Here is a 21,097-nt window from a genome sequence, read left to right on the forward strand (position 1 = left end):
CCGGATCAAAAATCATCTGATCGAACCTACAATTAAATAGCTCGGATATGCATAAATGTGTCAATGTTATGATACTAATCCACAAGTCAATTTACAACAATTAAGCACAACTAATTGAATACTCTACAATAGTAAAAGTCTATCTCCAATGATATCCACACACAGAAAACTAAGTCGAATAATTTTTCAAACACTTGGTGTGCGAAAAACAAAGTTTGAAATTTTATATGGTGTTTGTTGTTCTAAGAAACCGAATCACAACCAAGTGGTTAGTGAATAGTACAACAAACACAAGATTAAAAATGTAATCAAATTTATGATCCAAACTATGTTGATCGGGTGATCAAAGCAATTGTTAATTTGCGCATCCAAAAATAAAAGAGATAGAGAGAAAGAATACACAAAGATTTGTTTAGGCAGTTCCCCAATCGACCTCGTTATGGGTATGTCTTCCCTCAATTCGAATTTGGATTGAGATATTATTATAATAAATCTTACTTTGCAAATGTATCTATACGAGAGATGAGAGATCAAGTCCCACAAACCCTAAGTTTGTTCTTGACTCCAGCACCTCCAAAAAACCTTGATCAATGTTATGATGCGGAAGCTAGTTTCAAATATTTCTCGGATCAAAAATCATCTGACCGAACCTACTATTGAATAGCTCGGATATGCATAAATGTGTCAATGTTATGATAATAATACACAACTCAATCAACAATAATTAAGCACAACTATTTGAATACTCTACAATAGTAAAAGTCTATCTCCAATGATATCCACACACAGAAAACTAAGTCGAATAATTTTTCAAACACTTGGTGTGCGAAAAACAATGTTTGAAATTTTATGTGTTTGTTGTTCTAAGAAACTGAATCACAACCAAATGGTTAGTGAACAATACAATAAACACAAGATGAAAAATGTAATCAAAATTATGATCCAAACTATGTTGATCGGGTGATCAAAGCAATTGACAATTTGTGAATCGAAAAATAAAAGAGAGAAAGAGAAAGAATACACAAAGGTTTGTTTGGGCAGTTCCCCAATCGACCTCGTTATGGGTATGTCTTCCCTCAATTCGAATTTGGATTGAGATATTTTTATAATAAATCTTACTTTGCATTTGTATGTATACAAGAGATGAGAGATCAAGTCCCACAAACCCTAAGTTTATTCTTGACTCTAGCACCTCCAAAAAACCTTGATCAATGTTATGATGCGGAAGCTAGTTTCAAATATTTCCCGGATCAAAAATCATCTGATCGAACCTACTATTGAATAGCACGGATATGCATAAATGTGTCAATGTTATGATAATAATCCACAAGTCAATCCACAACAATTAAGCACAACTAATTGAATACTCTACAATAGTAAAAGTCTATCTCCGATGATATCCACACACAAAAAACCAAGTCAAATAATTTGTCAAACACTTGGTGTGTGAATAACAAAATTTGAAATTTTATATGGTGTTTGTTATTCTAAGAAATCCAATCACAACCAAATGGTTAGTGAACAATAAAACAAACACAAGATTAAAAATGTAATAAAAATTATGATCCAAACTATGTTGATCCGGTGATCAAAGCAATTGACAATTTATGAATAGAAAAATTAAAGAGAGAAAGAGAAAGAATACATAAAGATTTGTTTAGGCAGTTCCTCAATCAACCTCATTATGGGTACGTCTTCCCTCAATTCGAATTTGAATTGAGATATTATTATAATAAATCTAACTTGGAAAATGTATGTATACAAGAGATGAGAGATCAAGTCCCACAAACCCTAAGTTTATTCTTGACTCTAGCACCTCCAAAAAACCTTGATCAATGTTATGATGTGGAAGCAAGTTTCAAATATTTCTCGGATCAAAAATCATCTAATCGAACCTACTATTGAATAGCTCGGATATGCATAAATGTGTCAATGTTATGCTAATAATCCACAAGTCAATCAACAAAAATTAAGCACAACTAATTCAATACTCTACAATAGTAAAAGTCTATCTCCAATGATATCCACACACAAAAGACTAAGTCAAATAGTTTTTAAACACTTGGTGTGCGGAAAACAAAGTTTGAAATTTTATATGGTGTTTGTTGTTCTAAGAAATCCAATCACAACCAAATGGTTAGCGAACAATAATACAAACACAAGATTAAAAATGTAATCAAAATTATGATCCAAACTATGTTGATCCGGTGATCAAAGCAATTGTCAATTTGCGAATCGAAAAAAAAAATAGATAGAGAGAAAGAATACACAAAGATTTGTTTAGGCAGTTCCCACATCAACCTCGTTATGGGTACCTCTTCCCTTAATTCAAATTTGAATTGAGATATTATTATAATAACTCTTACTTTCCAAGTGTATGTATACAAGAGATGAGAGATCGAGTCCCATAAACCCTAAGTTTGTACTTGACTCTAGCACCTCCAAAAAACCTTGATCAGTGTTATGGTGCGGAAGCAAGTTTCAAATATTTTCCGGATCAAAAATCATCTGATCGAACCTACAATTGAATAGCTCGGATATTCATAAATGTGTCAATGTTATGATACTAATCCACAAGTCAATTTACAACAATTAAGCACAACTAATTGAATACTCTACAATAGTAAAAGTCTATCTCCAATGATATCCACACACAGAAAACTAAGTCGAATAATTTTTCAAACACTTGGTGTGCGAAAAACAAAGTTTGAAATTTTATATGGTGTTTGTTGTTCTAAGAAACCGAATCACAACCAAGTGGTTAGTGAATAGTACAACAAACACAAGATTAAAAATGTAATCAAAATTATGATCCAAACTATGTTGATCGGGTGATCAAAGCAATTGTTAATTTGCGCATCGAAAAATAAAAGAGATAGAGAGAAAGAATACACAAAGATTTGTTTAGGCAGTTCCCTCATCAACCTCGTTATGGGTACCTCTTCCCTTAATTCAAATTTGAATTGAGATATTATTATAATAACTCTTACTTTCCAAGTGTATGTATACAAGAGATGAGAGATCGAGTCCCATAAACCCTAAGTTTGTACTTGACTCTAGCACCTCCAAAAAACCTTGATCAGTGTTATGGTGCGGAAGCAAGTTTCAAATATTTTCCGGATCAAAAATCATCTGATCGAACCTACAATTAAATAGCTCGGATATGCATAAATGTGTCAATGTTATGATACTAATCCACAAGTCAATTTACAACAATTAAGCACAACTAATTGAATACTCTACAATAGTAAAAGTCTATCTCCAATGATATCCACACACAGAAAACTAAGTCGAATAATTTTTCAAACACTTGGTGTGCGAAAAACAAAGTTTGAAATTTTATATGGTGTTTGTTGTTCTAAGAAACCGAATCACAACCAAGTGGTTAGTGAATAGTACAACAAACACAAGATTAAAAATGTAATCAAATTTATGATCCAAACTATGTTGATCGGGTGATCAAAGCAATTGTTAATTTGCGCATCCAAAAATAAAAGAGATAGAGAGAAAGAATACACAAAGATTTGTTTAGGCAGTTCCCCAATCGACCTCGTTATGGGTATGTCTTCCCTCAATTCGAATTTGGATTGAGATATTATTATAATAAATCTTACTTTGCAAATGTATCTATACGAGAGATGAGAGATCAAGTCCCACAAACCCTAAGTTTGTTCTTGACTCCAGCACCTCCAAAAAACCTTGATCAATGTTATGATGCGGAAGCAAGTTTCAAATATTTCCCGAATCAAAAATCATCTAATCGAACCTACTATTGAATAGCTCGGATATGCATAAATGTGTTAATATTATGATAATAATCCACAAGTCAATCAACAACAATTAAGCACAACTAATTAAATACTCTACAATAGTAAAAGTCTATCTCCAATGATATCCACACCCAAAAGACTAAGTCAAATAATTTTTCAAACACTTGGTGTGCGAAAAACAAAGTTTGAAATTTTATATGGTGTTTGTTGTTCTAAGAAATCCAATCACAAACAAATGGTTAGCGAACAATAAAACAAACACAAGATTAAAAATGTAATCAAAATTATGATCCAAACTATTTTGATCCGGTGATCAAAGCAATTGTCAATTTGCCAATCGAAAAATAAAACAGATAGAGAGAAAGAATACACAAAGATTTGTTTAGGCAGTTCCCTAATCAACCTTGTTATGGATACGTCTTCCCTTAATTCAAATTTGAATTGAGATATTATTATAATAACTCTTACTTATCAAATGTATGTATACAAGAGATGAGAGATCGAGTCCCATAAACCCTAAGTTTGTTCTTGACTCTAGCACCTCCAACAAACCTTGATCAATGTTATGATGCGGAAGCAAGTTCCAAATCTTTCCCAGATCAAAAGTCATCTAATCGAACCTACTATTTTATAGCTTGGATATGCATAAATGTGTCAATTTTATGATATTAATCCACAAGTCAATCAACAACAATTAAGCATAACTAATTGAATACTCTACAATAGTAAAAGTCTATCTCCAATGATATCCACACACAAAAAACTAAGTCAAACAATTTTTCAAACACTTGGTGTGCGAAAAACAATGTTTGAAATTTTATATGGTGTTTGTTGTTCTAAGAAACCGATTCACAACCAAATTGTTAGTGAATAGTACAATGAACACAAGATTAAAAATGTAATCAAAATTATGATCCAAACTATGTTGATCCGGTGACCAAAGCAATTGACAATTTGTGGATTAAAAAATAAAAGAGATAGAGAGAAAGAATACACAAAGATTTGTTTAGGGAGTTCCCCAATCGACCTCGTTATGGGTACGTCTTCCCTCAATGCAAATTTGAATTGAGATATTATCATAATAAATCTTATTTTGCAAATGTATGTTTACAAGAGATGAGAGATCATGTCCCACAAACCCTAAGTTTGTTCTTGACTCTAGCACCTCCAAAAATCCTTGATCAATGTTATGAAGCGGAAGCAAGTTTCAAATATTTCCCAGATCAAAAATCATCTAATCGGACCTACTATTGAATACCTCGGATATGCATAAATGTGTCAATGTTATGATAATAATCCAAAAGTCAATCAACAACAATTAAGCACAACTAATTGAATACTCTACAATAGTAAAAGTCTATCTCCAATGATATCCACACACAAAAGACTAAGTCAAATAATTTGTCAAACACTTGGTGTGCGAAAAACAATGTTTGAAATTTTATATGGTGTTTGTTGTTCTAAGAAATCCAATCACAACCAAATGGTTATTGAACAATACAATAAACACAAGATTAAAAATGTAATCAAAATTATGATCCAAACTATGTTGATCAGGTGATCAAAGCAATTGACAATTTGTGAATCGAAAAATAAAAGAGATAGAGAGAAAGAATACAGAAAGATTTGTTTAGGTAGTTCACCAATCGACCTCGTTATGGGTAAGTCTTCCCTCAATTCAAATTTGAATTGAGATATTATTATAATAACTCTTACTTTGCAAATGTATGTATACAAGAGATGAGAGATCAAGTCCCACAAACCCTAAGTTTGTTCTTGACTCTAGCACCTCCAAAAAACCTTGATCAATGTTATGATGCGGAAGCACGTTTCAAATATTTCTCGGATCAAAAATCATCTAATTGAACCTACTATTGAATAGCTCGGATATGCATAAATGTGTCAATGTTATGATAATAATCCACAAGTCAATCAACAAAAATTAAACACAACTAATTCAATACTCTACAATAGTAAAAGTCTATCTCCAATGATATCCACACACAAAAGACTAAGTCAAATAATTTTTAAAAACTTGGTGTGCGGAAAACAAAGTTTGAAATTTTATATGGTGTTTGTTGTTCTAAGAAATCCAATCACAACCAAATGGTTAGCGAACAATAATACAAACACAAGATTAAAAATGTAATCAAAATGATGATCCAAACAATGTTGATCTGGTGATCAAAGCAATTGTCAATTTGCGAATCGAAAAATAAAATAGATAGAGAGAAAGAATACACAAAGATTTGTTTAGGCAGTTCCCTCATCAACCTCGTTATGGGTACCTCTTCCCTTAATTCAAATTTGAATTGAGATATTATTATAATAACTCTTACTTTCCAAGTGTATGTATACAAGAGATGAGAGATCGAGTCCCAAAAACCCTAAGTTTGTTCTTGACTCTAGCACCTCCAAAAAACCTTGATCAGTGTTATGGTGCGGAAGCAAGTTTCAAATATTTTCCGGATCAAAAATCATCTGATCGAACCTACAATTGAATAGCTCGGATATGCATAAATGTGTCAATGTTATGATACTAATCCACAAGTCAATTTACAACAATTAAGCACAACTAATTGAATACTCTACAATAGTAAAAGTCTATCTCCAATGATATCCACACACAGAAAACTAAGTCGAATAATTTTTCAAACACTTGGTGTGCGAAAAACAAAGTTTGAAATTTTATATGGTGTTTGTTGTTCTAAGAAACCGAATCACAACCAAGTGGTTAGTGAATAGTACAACAAACACAAGATTAAAAATGTAATCAAAATTATGATCCAAACTATGTTGATCGGGTGATCAAAGCAATTGTTAATTTGCGCATCGAAAAATAAAAGAGATAGAGAGAAAGAATACACAAAGATTTGTTTAGGCAGTTCCCCAATCGACCTCGTTATGGGTATGTCTTCCCTCAATTCGAATTTGGATTGAGATATTATTATAATAAATCTTACTTTGCAAATGTATCTATACGAGAGATGAGAGATCAAGTCCCACAAACCCTAAGTTTGTTCTTGACTCCAGCACCTCCAAAAAACCTTGATCAATGTTATGATGCGGAAGCAAGTTTCAAATATTTTTCGGATCTAAAATCATCTAATCGAACATACTATTGAATAGCTCGGATACGCATAAATGTGTTAATATTATGATAATAATCCACAAGTCAATCAACAACAATTAAGCACAACTAATTGAATACTCTACAATAGTAAAAGTCTATCTCCAATGATATCCACACACAAAAGACTAAGTCAAATAATTTTTCAAACACTTGGTGTTAAGAAGAATACCTTTGGATGGGCAAAATGGGGAAACCAAATAGAGCATTTGTTCACTATTGGATGGTGAAATGAGTGATACTGCATACTGCCCTTCACCCACAAATTCAGTGACAAGTGTGATGTATAGTACGTCATTTTCCCACGATATCAGGTAGTTGAAAGAATATTTGATTTGTACGATGTACTATTTGATCACATATACAGTTGATCTCATCTTCAAGTTCATTGGCTTCTGATGAAAGTTGATGAAGCATGAAATGAAGAAACAAATAGTTGGATTCAGAAACTTCAGAATCTTATTTAGAACCTTGACAGCGTCAGCAACCTGGCTTGAGATCTTTAGTATCTTCAGAATATTCATTCAAAACCTTGATAACCTCAACGTCTGGCTTGAGATCTTCAGAATCTGCAGCTAAGTAATAAAACTTCAGAAGCTTGTCATTATTTAGAAGCTTGATGATCAGAGTCATATCCAGAAGCACAAACCGGGAGAACGTTGCATCAGCAACATATCGTCCTCACAAAAACTTCTCAGGAGCGAATCAGCACAGAATCAGAAAGATCGTTGGAGCATCAACTTGAACATCTTTCAGAACTTCTCATGATTGGCGCAGAAGCGGAATTGGAACACAATGTTCAGAAACAGATGATGTAGCACATCATATACTCATAATCGAAACTGGCTATTAAAGATACATAATAACAAACCATTATGGTACCAAAATTATTCTCACATAAATAAAACATTGTTATCATCAAAACTCAAGGTATATATGCAAAACCAAATCTTGTTCTAACAACAAGTGGTTATGTCTGCGCAATAGGAAAAATTGCAGCCCAATGGAGAATGACCATATCACATATTCTAGAAGCCGACACATGGATAATACAAACTAGAAGAATTGTACAGGTGACTCGTCCCCCAGACTTGGAACTCTGTCCGTTTAAAATATTATTACAGCTAAGCTATTTACGAATTTTCAGAGGAGGCGTGCTCCCCACCAATGTACACATTTATGAATATTTATGAGCAAGAAGAGTATTTAGGTTTTACTATTATGTATGATGAACTTTCACAAGAAAATACTTGTTGTCTTTTAAGGAAACAAAGCACGGTGGACTTCCACAGGAAGATCCTTGCCGCCTCTTAAGGCAATCAGAATATGTTGGACTTCCACAGGAAGATCCTTATTGCCTCTTAAAGAAATATATGTATGTTATACTTATACAGGAAGATCATTGTCATCCTTAAGAGCCATACAAATGGGCTATATACTGAGGTATCACCGTCTTTAAACACCTCGCCTGAGGGGCTTAGAGCCCCATCAGATAGGCTCATTTGAACGCCCCTCCTGAGGGGCTTAGAGTCTCATCTAAACGCCTCGCCTGAGGGACTTACGGTGTGTTTACTTTAGATGAAATAGTAAAGAGAGAAGTTCCTGAGAGAGAAGTTCCTGAGAGAGAAGTTGAAGAAATATGCCTCATTTATCTTGATTGGTTTTGTGAGAAATAGGGAAGAGATAAAGAAATTGTGTGGGTACCCTAAAATGAGAAGAAATAAGAAAGAGAAACAGATTTTAACTTTATTTTTACCTATTTCTCTCTCCTCACAAAATATCTCACCCATTTCTCTCTTCTCACTTTCTCTTTACAACCAATCACCCCCTTGGAGTCCCATCAAACAAACTTAGATTAAAGTCTTTCCTGAAGGACTTAATTGAAGTCTAGCCCGAGAGACTCAACTTAAAGTCTTGCTTGAGGGGTCCGACATAAGTATTTCCCGAGATAATTAACTCTAAATGCCTTTCCTGAGGAACTAAGAGTCTCACTAGAAAAACTCATCTAAACGGCTCGCTTGAGGGACTTAGAACCTCATCAGAAAGACTCATCTAAACGCATCACCTGAGGGACTTAGAGTCCCATCAGACATGGTAGTCTAAATGCCTCGCCTAAGGGACTTAGAGTCCCATCAGACATGCTCGTCTAAACGCCTCGCTTGAGGGACTTAGATTCTCATTAGATATTCTCATGTGAACGCCTCACTTGAGGGACTTAGAATCCCATTAGATAGACTCATTTGAACTCCTAGCCTAAGAGACTTAGAGTCTCATCAGGCGGGCTCATCTAAACGTCTCGCCTAAGGGACTTAGATCCCTATTAGATATGCTAATTTTAGCCTTTGCTAAGGGGCTCGATCGAAGTATGGCCCAAAAAACTTAACTTAAAGTCTTGCCTGAGGGATTCGACTGATTTCTTGCCCCAAAGACTTAATTTAAAACCTCGTATGATGGTCTTGACTTACAGTCCCATCAGACAGACTCATTTAAATGTCTCTTTTGAAAATTTTAACGTGTCAGGAGATGCTCAGCGGTGAGGTCAAAGTCGGGTAGTGAATATGTTGATTGTGTGAAGGTGTTGGGTTGGGTGTGTTGGATAGGAGGATAGTAGACATCATCAGGGTTGTATGTAGAAGTGGGTTGTGTGAATGTAGTGTTAAATGTTTGGGGTTGAGAATGGGGGTTTGAGTTATCAAAGTTGGGTTGAGGAATTGGAGTGTATTGTATGGGTGGGCATAGGTTGTTTTGTTGTTGATATTGTTGGTTGTAAAAGTAGTTTGTTTGAGGGAATGGAGTGTGGGGATCTTGGTGTTGGGTTGAGGTGGCATAGAATGTGCGTTGTTGGGTGGTCTAGGTGTGTTGTTAAGTTTGTTGAGCTGATGAAGATGGTTGGGCCCCAAATTGGGATGTGTATGTGGGGGGGAATGTCTTGATGTAAGGGTGATGTAGTTTATTGGGTTGAAGAAGAGACACGTTGATGGGGATCAGTCAAAAATTATGTTAAGCAACGTGCATAAAAGGAATTGACAAAAACCAATTCATGTATTCTCTACCCGACTTATACTCACCAAGTACCGAGTTACCTTATAATACCAAATGCCTTCTCTTTTTCCATTCTTTGAGCTCTTCTTTGTTTAAATCTTGCCAATGTTTATCCCAAGCTTGGACCATAGTCATATTATGGTGTTCACTTAGACATCTTGGCTGAGACGGGATGTGTTGTTCGAATCCAAATTGGAGTTTAAACTGATCCGTTTGATGCATCTCAACGGTAAAGAAACATATTATATATGTTGTTGCACTCTAGACTCAGTTGTCACTGTAATCAGGCATTGAGTATTGTATGTACGGCCTCCATATAAATTGTTATAAGTGATATAATTATTATAATGTAAAAATGAAATTTAGATAAGTTGAATATTGTAATTAACCATACTTACATCATTTTCTTCCATGTGTTCAATTGCAACACGGTACCCACGTAGATGATGACGAGGATTATTTTCGTAATGCATACCTCGTTTGCACCATCTTACATTGAAAAAAACATATTAACGCGATGTATAATTTATTTTGAGAAAAATAAAATGCATTCAATGAAAATGAGTAGCTTAATGCATACAAATGTGATGGAACCTCGGTACTAACTGCGGCAAACAACGGTATACGTGTGAATGCCCAGACACTTAGTAATACAACACAACCTCCTATGTTTTTTACTCCTTTATGGGATGCCTTGCACATATGTCTATATAATGTTGCGAGACAAGCAGAACCCCAACTGTATGTGTTACATTTTTCTAGGTCTCATACTAAAGGTAACCAAGAAGAATGCAATAAATTATGACTCTTATCTGGCATTAAGAAAGTAGCAATTAATAGTAAAATATAAACTTTTGCATGGAGAATGTTTTCCGCCTCCGTTGGGGTAGAGTTATTTTTTAGCTGTGTTAATAGAGATTCTAACCAAACAATTTTGACAAAAGCCCCATTTTTATTTGAAGCGGTCGGTTCGACGCCAAAATTCTCCATGTAAACATCGTTAGTTACATTTGTTGGGCCATTAATAGCTTTACTGTTAATTCGGAGACCGGGTAATTTACTCACATCCTCCAGTGTGATAGTACATTCACCAGTTAGTAAATGAAACGTATGTGTTTCGGGTCTCCATCTCTCTAACAAAGCAACAACTAGTTTAAAGTCTACTTTTTAAACTTGCTATGTTGGCTACATTAGCAAAATCTTGTAGTTCTAATACGGTATTATAACCGCACTTGGTTGAATGTAAGTATGGGAATGGACCCGGAACCGAGTGTCTTCCTGAAATTCAGATAAAAATGATAATGAATATTTTTTGTGAAGAGAAGCTGAATTTAAAAAAAGTAATGAATACGCAGACTTACATATTCGACAATGTTCGCTGTTGTTCCATGATGTGATTCGCCCATCCACAACAAAGACATTTTATAGATGTGAAATAGAAGAAAATTTGATGTGAGAAACTGAATTTGTTTGAAGATTGAAAGGAGTTGATGAAAATTATTTGTTGATGAAAGACTAATTTATAGGGTTGGAAAAATATTAAAACAATGGATGATAATAGTGCAGGTTGATTGAACACAACACTGCATGCATGCAAACAACCTGTGTTGTGTATTCCTTTAATAATTCCCTGGCTGATTAGACATTGAACTGCGAAATATGCATGCGTTCAGACCCGCCCATTGAATGGCCGAGCAAGGCCTGCCACCATGTTGACTCGTCCAACCAATGGATGAGCTATGTCTACATGCATTTTATGTCGTCCAACGAAAGGACGAGTTATGTTTGTCTGCCTTTTTATCCGCCCAATCAATGGCCGAGTTAGGGTTTTGGGTTTTGTATCCTTGGAAATCGTTTTTTGACTATAAAATAGGTCTTTAATGGTATTCTTTGTCAACATTTCAACTCTCCTACATTCATATCTATATCCAAATGGCTCAAAGAAATTTAGTTGTGTATATCCATTCTAATGGGTCAATTCTCACATATGTTAATGAGTGATTCTCATTTAGCAATACAAATGTGCATTTATTCAAAATCCACATCAATTCTGACTTCCATCATCTAAAAGATCGAATTGAAAAAAAAGTTACAAAGTTGGGTTGAAGACATTATTTATCGCCATCCATTAATTAATGGAGACGATGATACCGTTTTTTACGTAATGACACCTCTTGAGAATGATGAAGATGTCAAGTCAATGTTTCAATGTCATATAACATTTTCTCAATTACCCTCAAAATCTTGAAACATATCCAACACAATCCATACAGTCACACCAGTACGGAATGAGTCAAACCATTGACGAAGTATCGACTCAAAATAATGAACCTTTCGTACCGAATGAAGAGGTTGGAGACAATAGTGAGGATGATCAAGAAGTTGACTGATTTGAAGATCTATTTGGTGCTAGAAATGACGATGGCAATGAAGATATCATCGACACACCGACCGTAGCACTAAGAGCTCAATCGATTAGTTTTTACAATCCACATGTTCACATGCAAAATATAAGTTTGGATGATGCTGAACCAATCTCTGTTTTGGGGAGTTTCACACCAATTCACAATGCTGACGAAATAGAGGAGGGCATGGAGTTTGAAAATAAGGAAGTGTGTGTTGTTGCATTGCAACAATGGCATATAAAATGTAGTCTAGATTATTCAGTGACTAAATCTGACAATGTACGTTATGTCATCAAATGTAAAAATTCTGCATGCAATTTTAAATGCAGGATTTCTTTGCATAAGGGCAACTCAAAGTGGAAAGTTGGTAAGTCTGGTGGGCCTCATACATGCACAACCACTTCGATGTCACAAGACCATAGAAAACACAATTCAGAAATGATTAGTAAGAGCATAATGGAGCTTGTAAATTGCGACGCTTCTCTTAAGGTGAAGGTGATCATCGCTCATGTTGCAGAAAAATACAAGTATATAATATCCTACAAAAAGGCATGGATTGCAAAGTGTAAGGCAATTGCGTCGTTGTATGGAAATTGGGAGACATCTTACAACGATCTGCCACAGTGGATACTGGTAATGAAAACATATCTTCCAGGTACTATTATAGAATTACAATCCTTACCTGTGATTTCAAATGATGGATCACACTTGGGTGACCAAAGGATCTTCCATCGTCTTTTTTGGGCGTTTCGACCATGTATACGTGGTTTCACGTATTGTAAACCTATTGTGCAGGTTGATGGAACATGGTTGTATGGAAAGTATAGAGGGACTCTGTTGATGGCTGTGGCACAGGATGGGAACGGGAACATTTTCCAATAGCGTTCGCATTGGTTGAAGGCGAGACAAAGGATGCTTGGAGTTTCTTTCTTAAGAAATTGAGAATACACGTTACTCCACAAGCAAATTTGTGTCTAATATCAGACAGACATGAATCAATAAAGAGTGTATATAACAATCTGGAAAATGGATGGCAGTATCCTCCGTCTTCACACGTCTATTGCATTAGACACATTGCACAAAACTTCATGCGTGAGATTAAAGACAAGGAACTGCACAAAATAGTTTTTAACATGGGTTATGCGTTGACAGAGGCGAAATTTAACTACTATCGGGGGAAATCCGAAGAACAAACAATGACGCTTTATCATGGATACACAACATCCCTCGGGAGAAGTGGGCAAGGGCATTTGATGGAGGGCAACGCTGGGGTCACATGACAACTAATCTGGCAGAAGCAATGAACTCCGTACTCAAAGAAACATGAAACCTTCCAATCAATGCATTAGTCAAATCTATGTACTATCGATTAGGATCACTATTTGGTAAAAGAGGCCATCAATGGACAAAAATGTTGGCCTCTGGGCAAGTTTTCACTAATAACTGCAACAAGGGGATGACTGAGGAAGTCAGTAAAGCTAACACACATAACGTCATGCAATTTGATCGTGGGAGATTCTATTTCATGGTCTATGAGAAGATTAATCAAAATGATGGTCGACCAACCGGTACATTCAGCGTTGATCTTAGGAAACAACACTACGATTGTGGGAAATTTCAGGCATTTCACTTACCTTGCTCCCATGTAATCGCAACATGTTCGAGTATACGCCAGGACTACTCCATTCACATACTAGGCGTGTTCAAAATTCTTAACGTCTTCAAGGTCTATAAGGAGAGTTTCCTAGGACTTCCCCATGAGGAGAATTGGCCATAATATGAAGGATTTACTCTTTGCCACGACGATTCTATGAGAAGGATGAAGAAAGGGCGCCCAAACAGCACCCGAATTAGAACCGAAATGGACAATGTTGAAAAGGAAAAGAGAAGGTGTGGGATTTACCGTGAAATAGGACACATAGGAAATGTCCAAATGTTGCAGGACCCTCTAGATGATTATGTTCTTTTTTTATTATCAACTATTATGCACGTACTATATATATACCCTTGTGTATTAATAATGTCCTTTGGAAACAAACATTATGGAATACATTTGATAATCAAGGCTTCTGGTTACAAAGTACAATCACAACAACTTAAATTCATAGAGGTTATTAACTAACTAATCAACAACAACAACCAACATAAGTGGACCTTCAACTCCTCTGTTAACTTCACCACTATGTGCCGAAAACATACACTGAACATCTTCATCATTTTCTATACGATCCAGGTAATACATGTACGTACCGTCAGGGTTTGCATCAGTCAACGTTATGTATGGACAATGATACTCTACTTTTCTCACCTTCATACGACGCTCGCCCAACTGTTGAAATCCAATTTGGATGGTTGTAATCAGTGTTCTGAAATTCTATTGTGGATCGAGGCAAACACTGATTTTTTCACCTTGTCCATAAAATACAAGACCCCAAACAAACATTCTTACCAAAATAATTTGATGTGTGATCTGAATTACATTTATGCAAGTCCTGCTATTTATAGAAAATTAATACATGAATATTCGGTCAATCATTGGCTGAGACAGTACAAACACAAATCAATTGTTCGATCAATGAAAGACATTGGTAATAACTATATTATTTAAAAACAATATTCATTAATTAAATCTATTAAATTAATTTTTAAAAAAAAAACAAAAAAAATCACTTCATTCACTCGGCCATCCATTGATCGAGTTCATACATGGGGGAAAAGTTTTGACAAGACTCGTCCAATCAATAGGCGAGTCAATATTGCAAATTTAAGTGATTTAATAACTCGTCATTTCAATGGACGAGACAAAGTATAACGTAGGATATTCTAAAAATTAGGCAATATACTCCTAAGAATGGGTGGTAAAGTAGCGACAACAAAATCAAAACCCACCAAGATGAGTGCATGTCACCAAAATTGTATAGATAAGAGCTGGCCCACATTTTCTGATTTTCTGTTCTTTTCTCCATTTGAAAAATGCAAGTTACAATATTGTTTGTTTTTATATTATTGTCTATCTTGCCATTTTCGGAACCCTTAATTATAACATCATTGGAATATATTGTTGTCTATTTTGAGACAAAGTCATTTAGTGCTATTCGTTGAAAATATCTACTATCGTATAGCAGGGTACTCTTTTTAATATCATACGTTAATTTTAGGTTTATTTTGGTCTTTTATTTAAAATAATATATATTAATTCTTTAATTTTATAAAATGTATAATGTTAATTTTTTTTAATTGGTGCAATTTTTTTATAAATTGATGTTAATTTCGTCTAATTGTACGTGTCAACAAATTAAAAATTTATATGAATAGTTTTTAATTTAAAAAACCAAAAAGAACTAATCACATTCGAGAATAAAAAAATATTAAAAACTAAATTATATATTCTTTTTCTGTTTTTTGTCATAAATTATTTTAATATATTTAAATAAATTAAAAAATATTTAAAAGTGTATTTTTGTGATATTTAAATTATAAGATGAATAAGTGACGATTAAAATAAAGAATTATGAGGGAAAAGACTTATTTGGTATCTAAATTAAATAAAACCAACCACATTTCCTTCTATTCAAGCAGCAAGTCAGGCTATATATACCATACCCCAAACAACAATTTCTCACACACCAAATCTTTCCTTTTATTACTCTGCAAGCTAATTAGCTACTACTAGTACGTGTGCTCACTATCAACATTCTAAAGCTTACATTAGTAATATTGCATGATTTAATTTTCTCTTTTGTGCAGTTAAGATGGCGACAGTTGATGAGATCCGTCAAGCACAAAGAGCTGAAGGCACCGCCACTGTGTTAGCAATCGGCACTGCTAATCCTTCAAACTGTGTCTATCAGAGCACATATCCGGATTTTTTGTTCCGTGTCACAAACAGTGAACATAAGACGGAGCTCAAAGAAAAATTCCAGCGCATATGTAACATGTTTATAATATATTTTGAGTTTATTTTTAATGTACATTGTTAGTGTCTTTTATATATTTTTATGTGTTTTTTTTATCAGGTGATAAAACTAAGATTAAGAAACGATACATGCATTTAACCGAAGATATTTTGAAGAAGAATCCGAGTTTTTGTGAGTTTAGGAAACCTACATTGGATGCCAAACTAGAGATAGTAATTGTGGAAATACCAAAGTTGGGAAAAGAAGCTGCAACAAAGGCTATCGAGGAATGGGGTCAACCTAAATCCAAGATTACTCATCTCATTTTTTGTACTTCAGCTGGTGTGGATATGCCTGGTGCTGACTTTCAGCTCACAAACCTTTTAGGCCTAAGTCCAGATGTAAAGCGTTATATGATGTACCAACAAGGTTGTTATGCCGGTGCAATGGGACTTCGTTTAGCTAAAGATTTGGCTGAGAACAACAAAGATTCCCGTGTGTTGTTGGTTTGTGCGGAGATGAGGATATTATCTTTCTCTGGACTTAGTGAAACTCATATTGATGGTCTTGTGGGACAGGCATTGTTTGGAGATGGTGCCGCAGCTGTGATTATTGGTTCAGACCTATTGCCAAAAGTTGAAAATCCTTTGTTTGAATTAGTATGGACTGCACAAACCATCCTTCCAGATAGCGGAAGATATATTAAAGGTGACCTTCGAGAAGTAGGAATGATATTATATCTTGAACAGGATCTTCCTAACCTTGTTTCAAAACACATTGAAAAAGCTCTTGTTAAGGCCTTTCAACCTTTGAATATTTCGGATTACAATTCCATTTTTTGGGTTGCACACCCAGGTGGACGAGCAATTCTTGACAAAATTGAAGCAAAACTTGACTTGAAGTCAGAAAAATTGCAAGCTAGTAGGTATGTACTAAGCGAATATGGTAATATGACAGGTGCGACTGTATTATTCGTCATGGATGAGATGAGGAGGAAGTCAAAAGATGAAGGACATGGCACAACAGGGGAGGGACTTGAATGGGGTGTACTTCTCGGTTTGGGACCTGGAATTACCATCGACACTATTTTGCTCCGTAGTGTGTCCATTTAAATCCCCACATGTTACTACGAAAACAAGTTTTATTTTTCCATGCTCTTTTTTCTTTTTTTAATCAAAAAATGATTGTTATATCTGCGTGTTTCCACTAAGTTGTGGGTCATTCTTGAGATTCACATGTTTCATTTATCTATAATTAATTATGGTTATCAGTGTTTTATGTAACCCTTTGATGTTCTATTATTCAATAAAATCTTTATTTACATTTGTCTTATAGAATATCGTTAAAAAATGTACCATAAAATTAATTTGGAACATCATTAACCTCTTTGTATTCACTAAAAAAAAAAAAAAAGTGACATATACTTATAGCATTGCACTCTTTTAATATTATATTTTAATTTTAGGTTTATTTTGGTTTTTTATTTAAAACAATATGTATTAATTCTTTAATTTTTAAAATGTATAATGTTAATCGTTTATTTTTCGGATCAAAATAATTATTAATAGGAATATGATCTCCATGAGATTTAGAATGTTCTATACTTAGTTTGGTTGAAGGGAGGGAGAATGAGAGATATATTTGTATTAAAAGAGGGGAAGTAATGGGAAGAGTGGGGAGATTTTAATTATATTTATGATTGATTCAAAATATGGATGGGAAGGGTGGGAAGATGTTAATTGTATTTATGATTGATTTCAATATTTAAGACAATTTTTTTTATAATTGCAATTTTATAATAAAATTCATCATATTTATTATTCATAAATGGAACACAATTTCAATGAAATATAAGTATTTAATCCAAGAATATCATATAATATTTTATAAAAATGTAACGATGATAATATATAATTTGAAAAGATTATCAAATATGTTAAATTTAAAGAAAATTATTATATGAAAAAATAATAAGAAATTTAAAAAGTGATATCAAAATTTAAAAAATAAAGTAAATTTAAACATATTTAATAAATAATAAGATGAAGATGTAAATATGATTGTATGATTATTTTGATTTAAATTTGTTATCTATGTATTTAGTGCTTTCTTTGCTTTAATTATTGTTTAATTGATTTTTGAGATAGTCTATCCTTGTGAAAATATGATTATGGATTCATGTAGGGTTGATAATTGGCAGGGTTTGGGTAAAGTATTATAGTACTCGTTCCTATATATTTAGTTGAAAAAAATCCATGTCCTCGAGCTCATACTTGTTTGAGTATCGAAATTGGCACTCGCGTGTGTATTCTATGGGTATGTAAGTGCCCGTACCTTTATCTATTTTCCGCATTTCTAATAAAAATAAATATATCAAGTATAAAATATCGTATTATTTTAAATTTTTAAAAATATTAAAAAGTTTTTGAAAAAAATTATCGTTGAATTATGAAATAAATGATCACTTATTTTAAATATGAAGTAGTTTAAAATTGATGTATTTTTAAAAATTGATTGATATTTATTTTTATATAATAATATAAATTAAAATATATAAATATATATTGTGTGAGTATGAGGTAAAGTGGATAGTAAGGTGCTCATCCATGCACTCATCCCCGCTTATTTAAGTGGATAATTACGCGAACTCGTGCTCGTACCTATTTTTTATAGGTTTACCCTATCTATCGTGGGTATTTTTGTGGATATGATGTGCCAAATTACAGTGTCTTTCTTTCTCGCATTAACTAATAAAATAATCATGCGCATTAACTAATAAAATAATCATGCGCGTGTATATTTGACATCACACCGGTTATATATTTTATTTTGAAAATTAATCTATAATTATATTTTTAAGATTTAATTGAGATACACCAACAGTATAAAATGTTTTTACACCATCAGTTAATCTTAAGGTTTTTTTACCGAGATAACCCAGTTTTTCGAAAAAATTCTCAAAATACCCCAATTTTCAGCAAAATTCCCAATCTACCCCACTTTTAGGAGGAGGCGCCAATTGAATTGGCGACTCCTCTTAAAAATTGCAAGGAGGCGCCAATTGGATTGGCGACTCCCTTAAAAAATCCTCAAATGAACAAACCTCCAACATGAAAGTTGTAGATCTTTTCAAGACAATGAATTTGGACATAAATTTTGCATCATTTGGATTTTTTATGAGAAAGTTATGGGTAGTTGAAGTTGGACTTCTGAGTTTTTCAATTGTTATCTGACCTATAATGTCTTGCATTATTGCATGTGTTTCTTTTAGAGTTATGAAATTTTGTCCAACATAATATTTGAATTAGACATCTTAAATTTTCCAATGCACTTGGTCCCACCTCAAAATAATTAAAAATGAGTGAGTTAGATCCTTGCGAACTTGACCCAAAATTAGGGTTTCTGTCAAAACATGTGTATGTCAATTTTGCCAAAAGGGACCAACTTCAAGCCCTTCTGTTTGAATGATAAAAGCCTCAAATGACAAAACCTTCAACATAAAAGTTGTATATATTTTCAAGATAATGAATTTGGACTAAATTTTTGCATCATTTGCAATTGTTTTGAGAAAGGTATGGGCACCTGAACTTGGACTCTTTGACATTTTAACTGTTATCTGACCTATAATGTTTTGTACTATTGCATGTGTTTGTGTTAGAGTGATGAATTTTTGTCCAACATAACAACTGAAGTAGATATCTTAAATTTTCCAATGCACTTGGTCCCACCTCAAAATAATTAAAAATGAGTGAGTTAGGTCCTTGCGAACTTGACCCAAAATTAGGGTTTCTGTCAAAACATGTGTATGTGAATTTTGCCAAAAGGGACCAACTTCAAGCCCTTCTGTTTGAATGATAAAAGCCTCAAATGACAAAACCTTCAACATAAAAGTTGTAGGTCTTTTCAAGATAATGAATTTGGACAAACATTTTGCATCATTTGCATTTTTTATGAGAAAGGTATGGGCACCTGAACTTGGACTCTTTGACATTTCAATTGTTATGTGGCCTATAATGTTTTGTATTATCATATGTGTTTATTTTAGAATTATGAAATTTTGTCCAACATAACAATTTAAGTAGACATCTCTAACTTTCCAATGCACTTTGTCCCACCTCAAAATCATAAAAAATGAGTGAGTTAGGTAGTTGGGTAGTTTTGCCAAAATTAGGGTTTCAGTCAAAACATGTGTATGTGAATTTTGCCAAAATGGAGTTTAGACAAATAAACCTAATGTTTGGAGTTTACACAAAGATAAATTTGATATAATACGAATTGATATTAATAAAATTTGGATTTTACACAAAGAATCCTAATGGTGATGACCGGGATCACCTAACTGACCCCCGGTCTCACATCCCCTAGCTACCCTAACCCTTGGCCCTAACCCACGTTGACGATTCTGCACCGGTGTTTGTTCATCTGATGGTCCAGGAGCGTCATTACCTCCTACAGGAGAAGATCTGTTGAGGTATTCAGCCAACTCAGGATAGTCTTCAGTATTCAATGATGGTGTACCGGCGTAGCTGAGCTCATGACCCATGCCAGAGAAGTTGGGGCCGGTGTGGTTGACTCATGGATGGGCGACCGGGACGGTTGAAGGGAGACATGGGTGTGAATGATGGGTCTAGGAACGGTTGGAAAGGTTGTTGGGGTGTTTGGAAGAGATATGGTTGTGGGATGTTTTGGTATTGTGATGTTTGGGGTTCTTGGCTACGGTAGGAGGAGGGGCGGTTAGTGTTTTGGCTAAGGCGACTTTGGTAGGGTGATGGTATGGGTGCGAAGCGAAGTTCGGTCTGAGGTTGATGGTCCATTTGTTGGTGGTGGTATAGGGGATGTTCTTGGTATTTGGGT

At 34.3% G+C, this 21,097-nt stretch overlaps 1 protein-coding gene across 1 annotated transcript; it reads left to right on the top strand.

Moving 5' to 3' along the window:
- Positions 1-15,892: 15,892 nt before the first annotated feature.
- LOC127083032 (chalcone synthase 1B-like) lies at positions 15,893-17,575 on the top strand. Its single transcript, XM_051023258.1, has 3 exons — positions 15,893-16,019; positions 16,095-16,277; positions 16,364-17,575. Exons 2-3 carry the CDS (start codon positions 16,100-16,102, stop codon positions 17,353-17,355), a joined length of 1,170 nt encoding a protein of 389 aa, XP_050879215.1. The 5' UTR covers positions 15,893-16,019; positions 16,095-16,099; the 3' UTR covers positions 17,356-17,575.
- The last annotated feature ends 3,522 nt before the right edge of the window (positions 17,576-21,097 follow it).

The sequence above is a fragment of the Lathyrus oleraceus genome, chromosome 5 (assembly GCF_024323335.1).
Source record: "Lathyrus oleraceus cultivar Zhongwan6 chromosome 5, CAAS_Psat_ZW6_1.0, whole genome shotgun sequence".
NCBI lineage: Eukaryota > Viridiplantae > Streptophyta > Magnoliopsida > Fabales > Fabaceae > Lathyrus > Lathyrus oleraceus.

Excerpts from the sequence above, each read along its gene's own strand:
- LOC127083032 (XM_051023258.1), top strand. The coding sequence starts at position 16,100 with ATGGCGACAGTTGATGAGATCCGTCAAGCACAAAGAGCTGAAGGCACC. Across the intron at positions 16,278-16,363 it reads AGAAAAATTCCAGCGCATAT|GTGATAAAACTAAGATTAAG; the intron begins GTAACATGTTTA and ends TTTTTTTATCAG.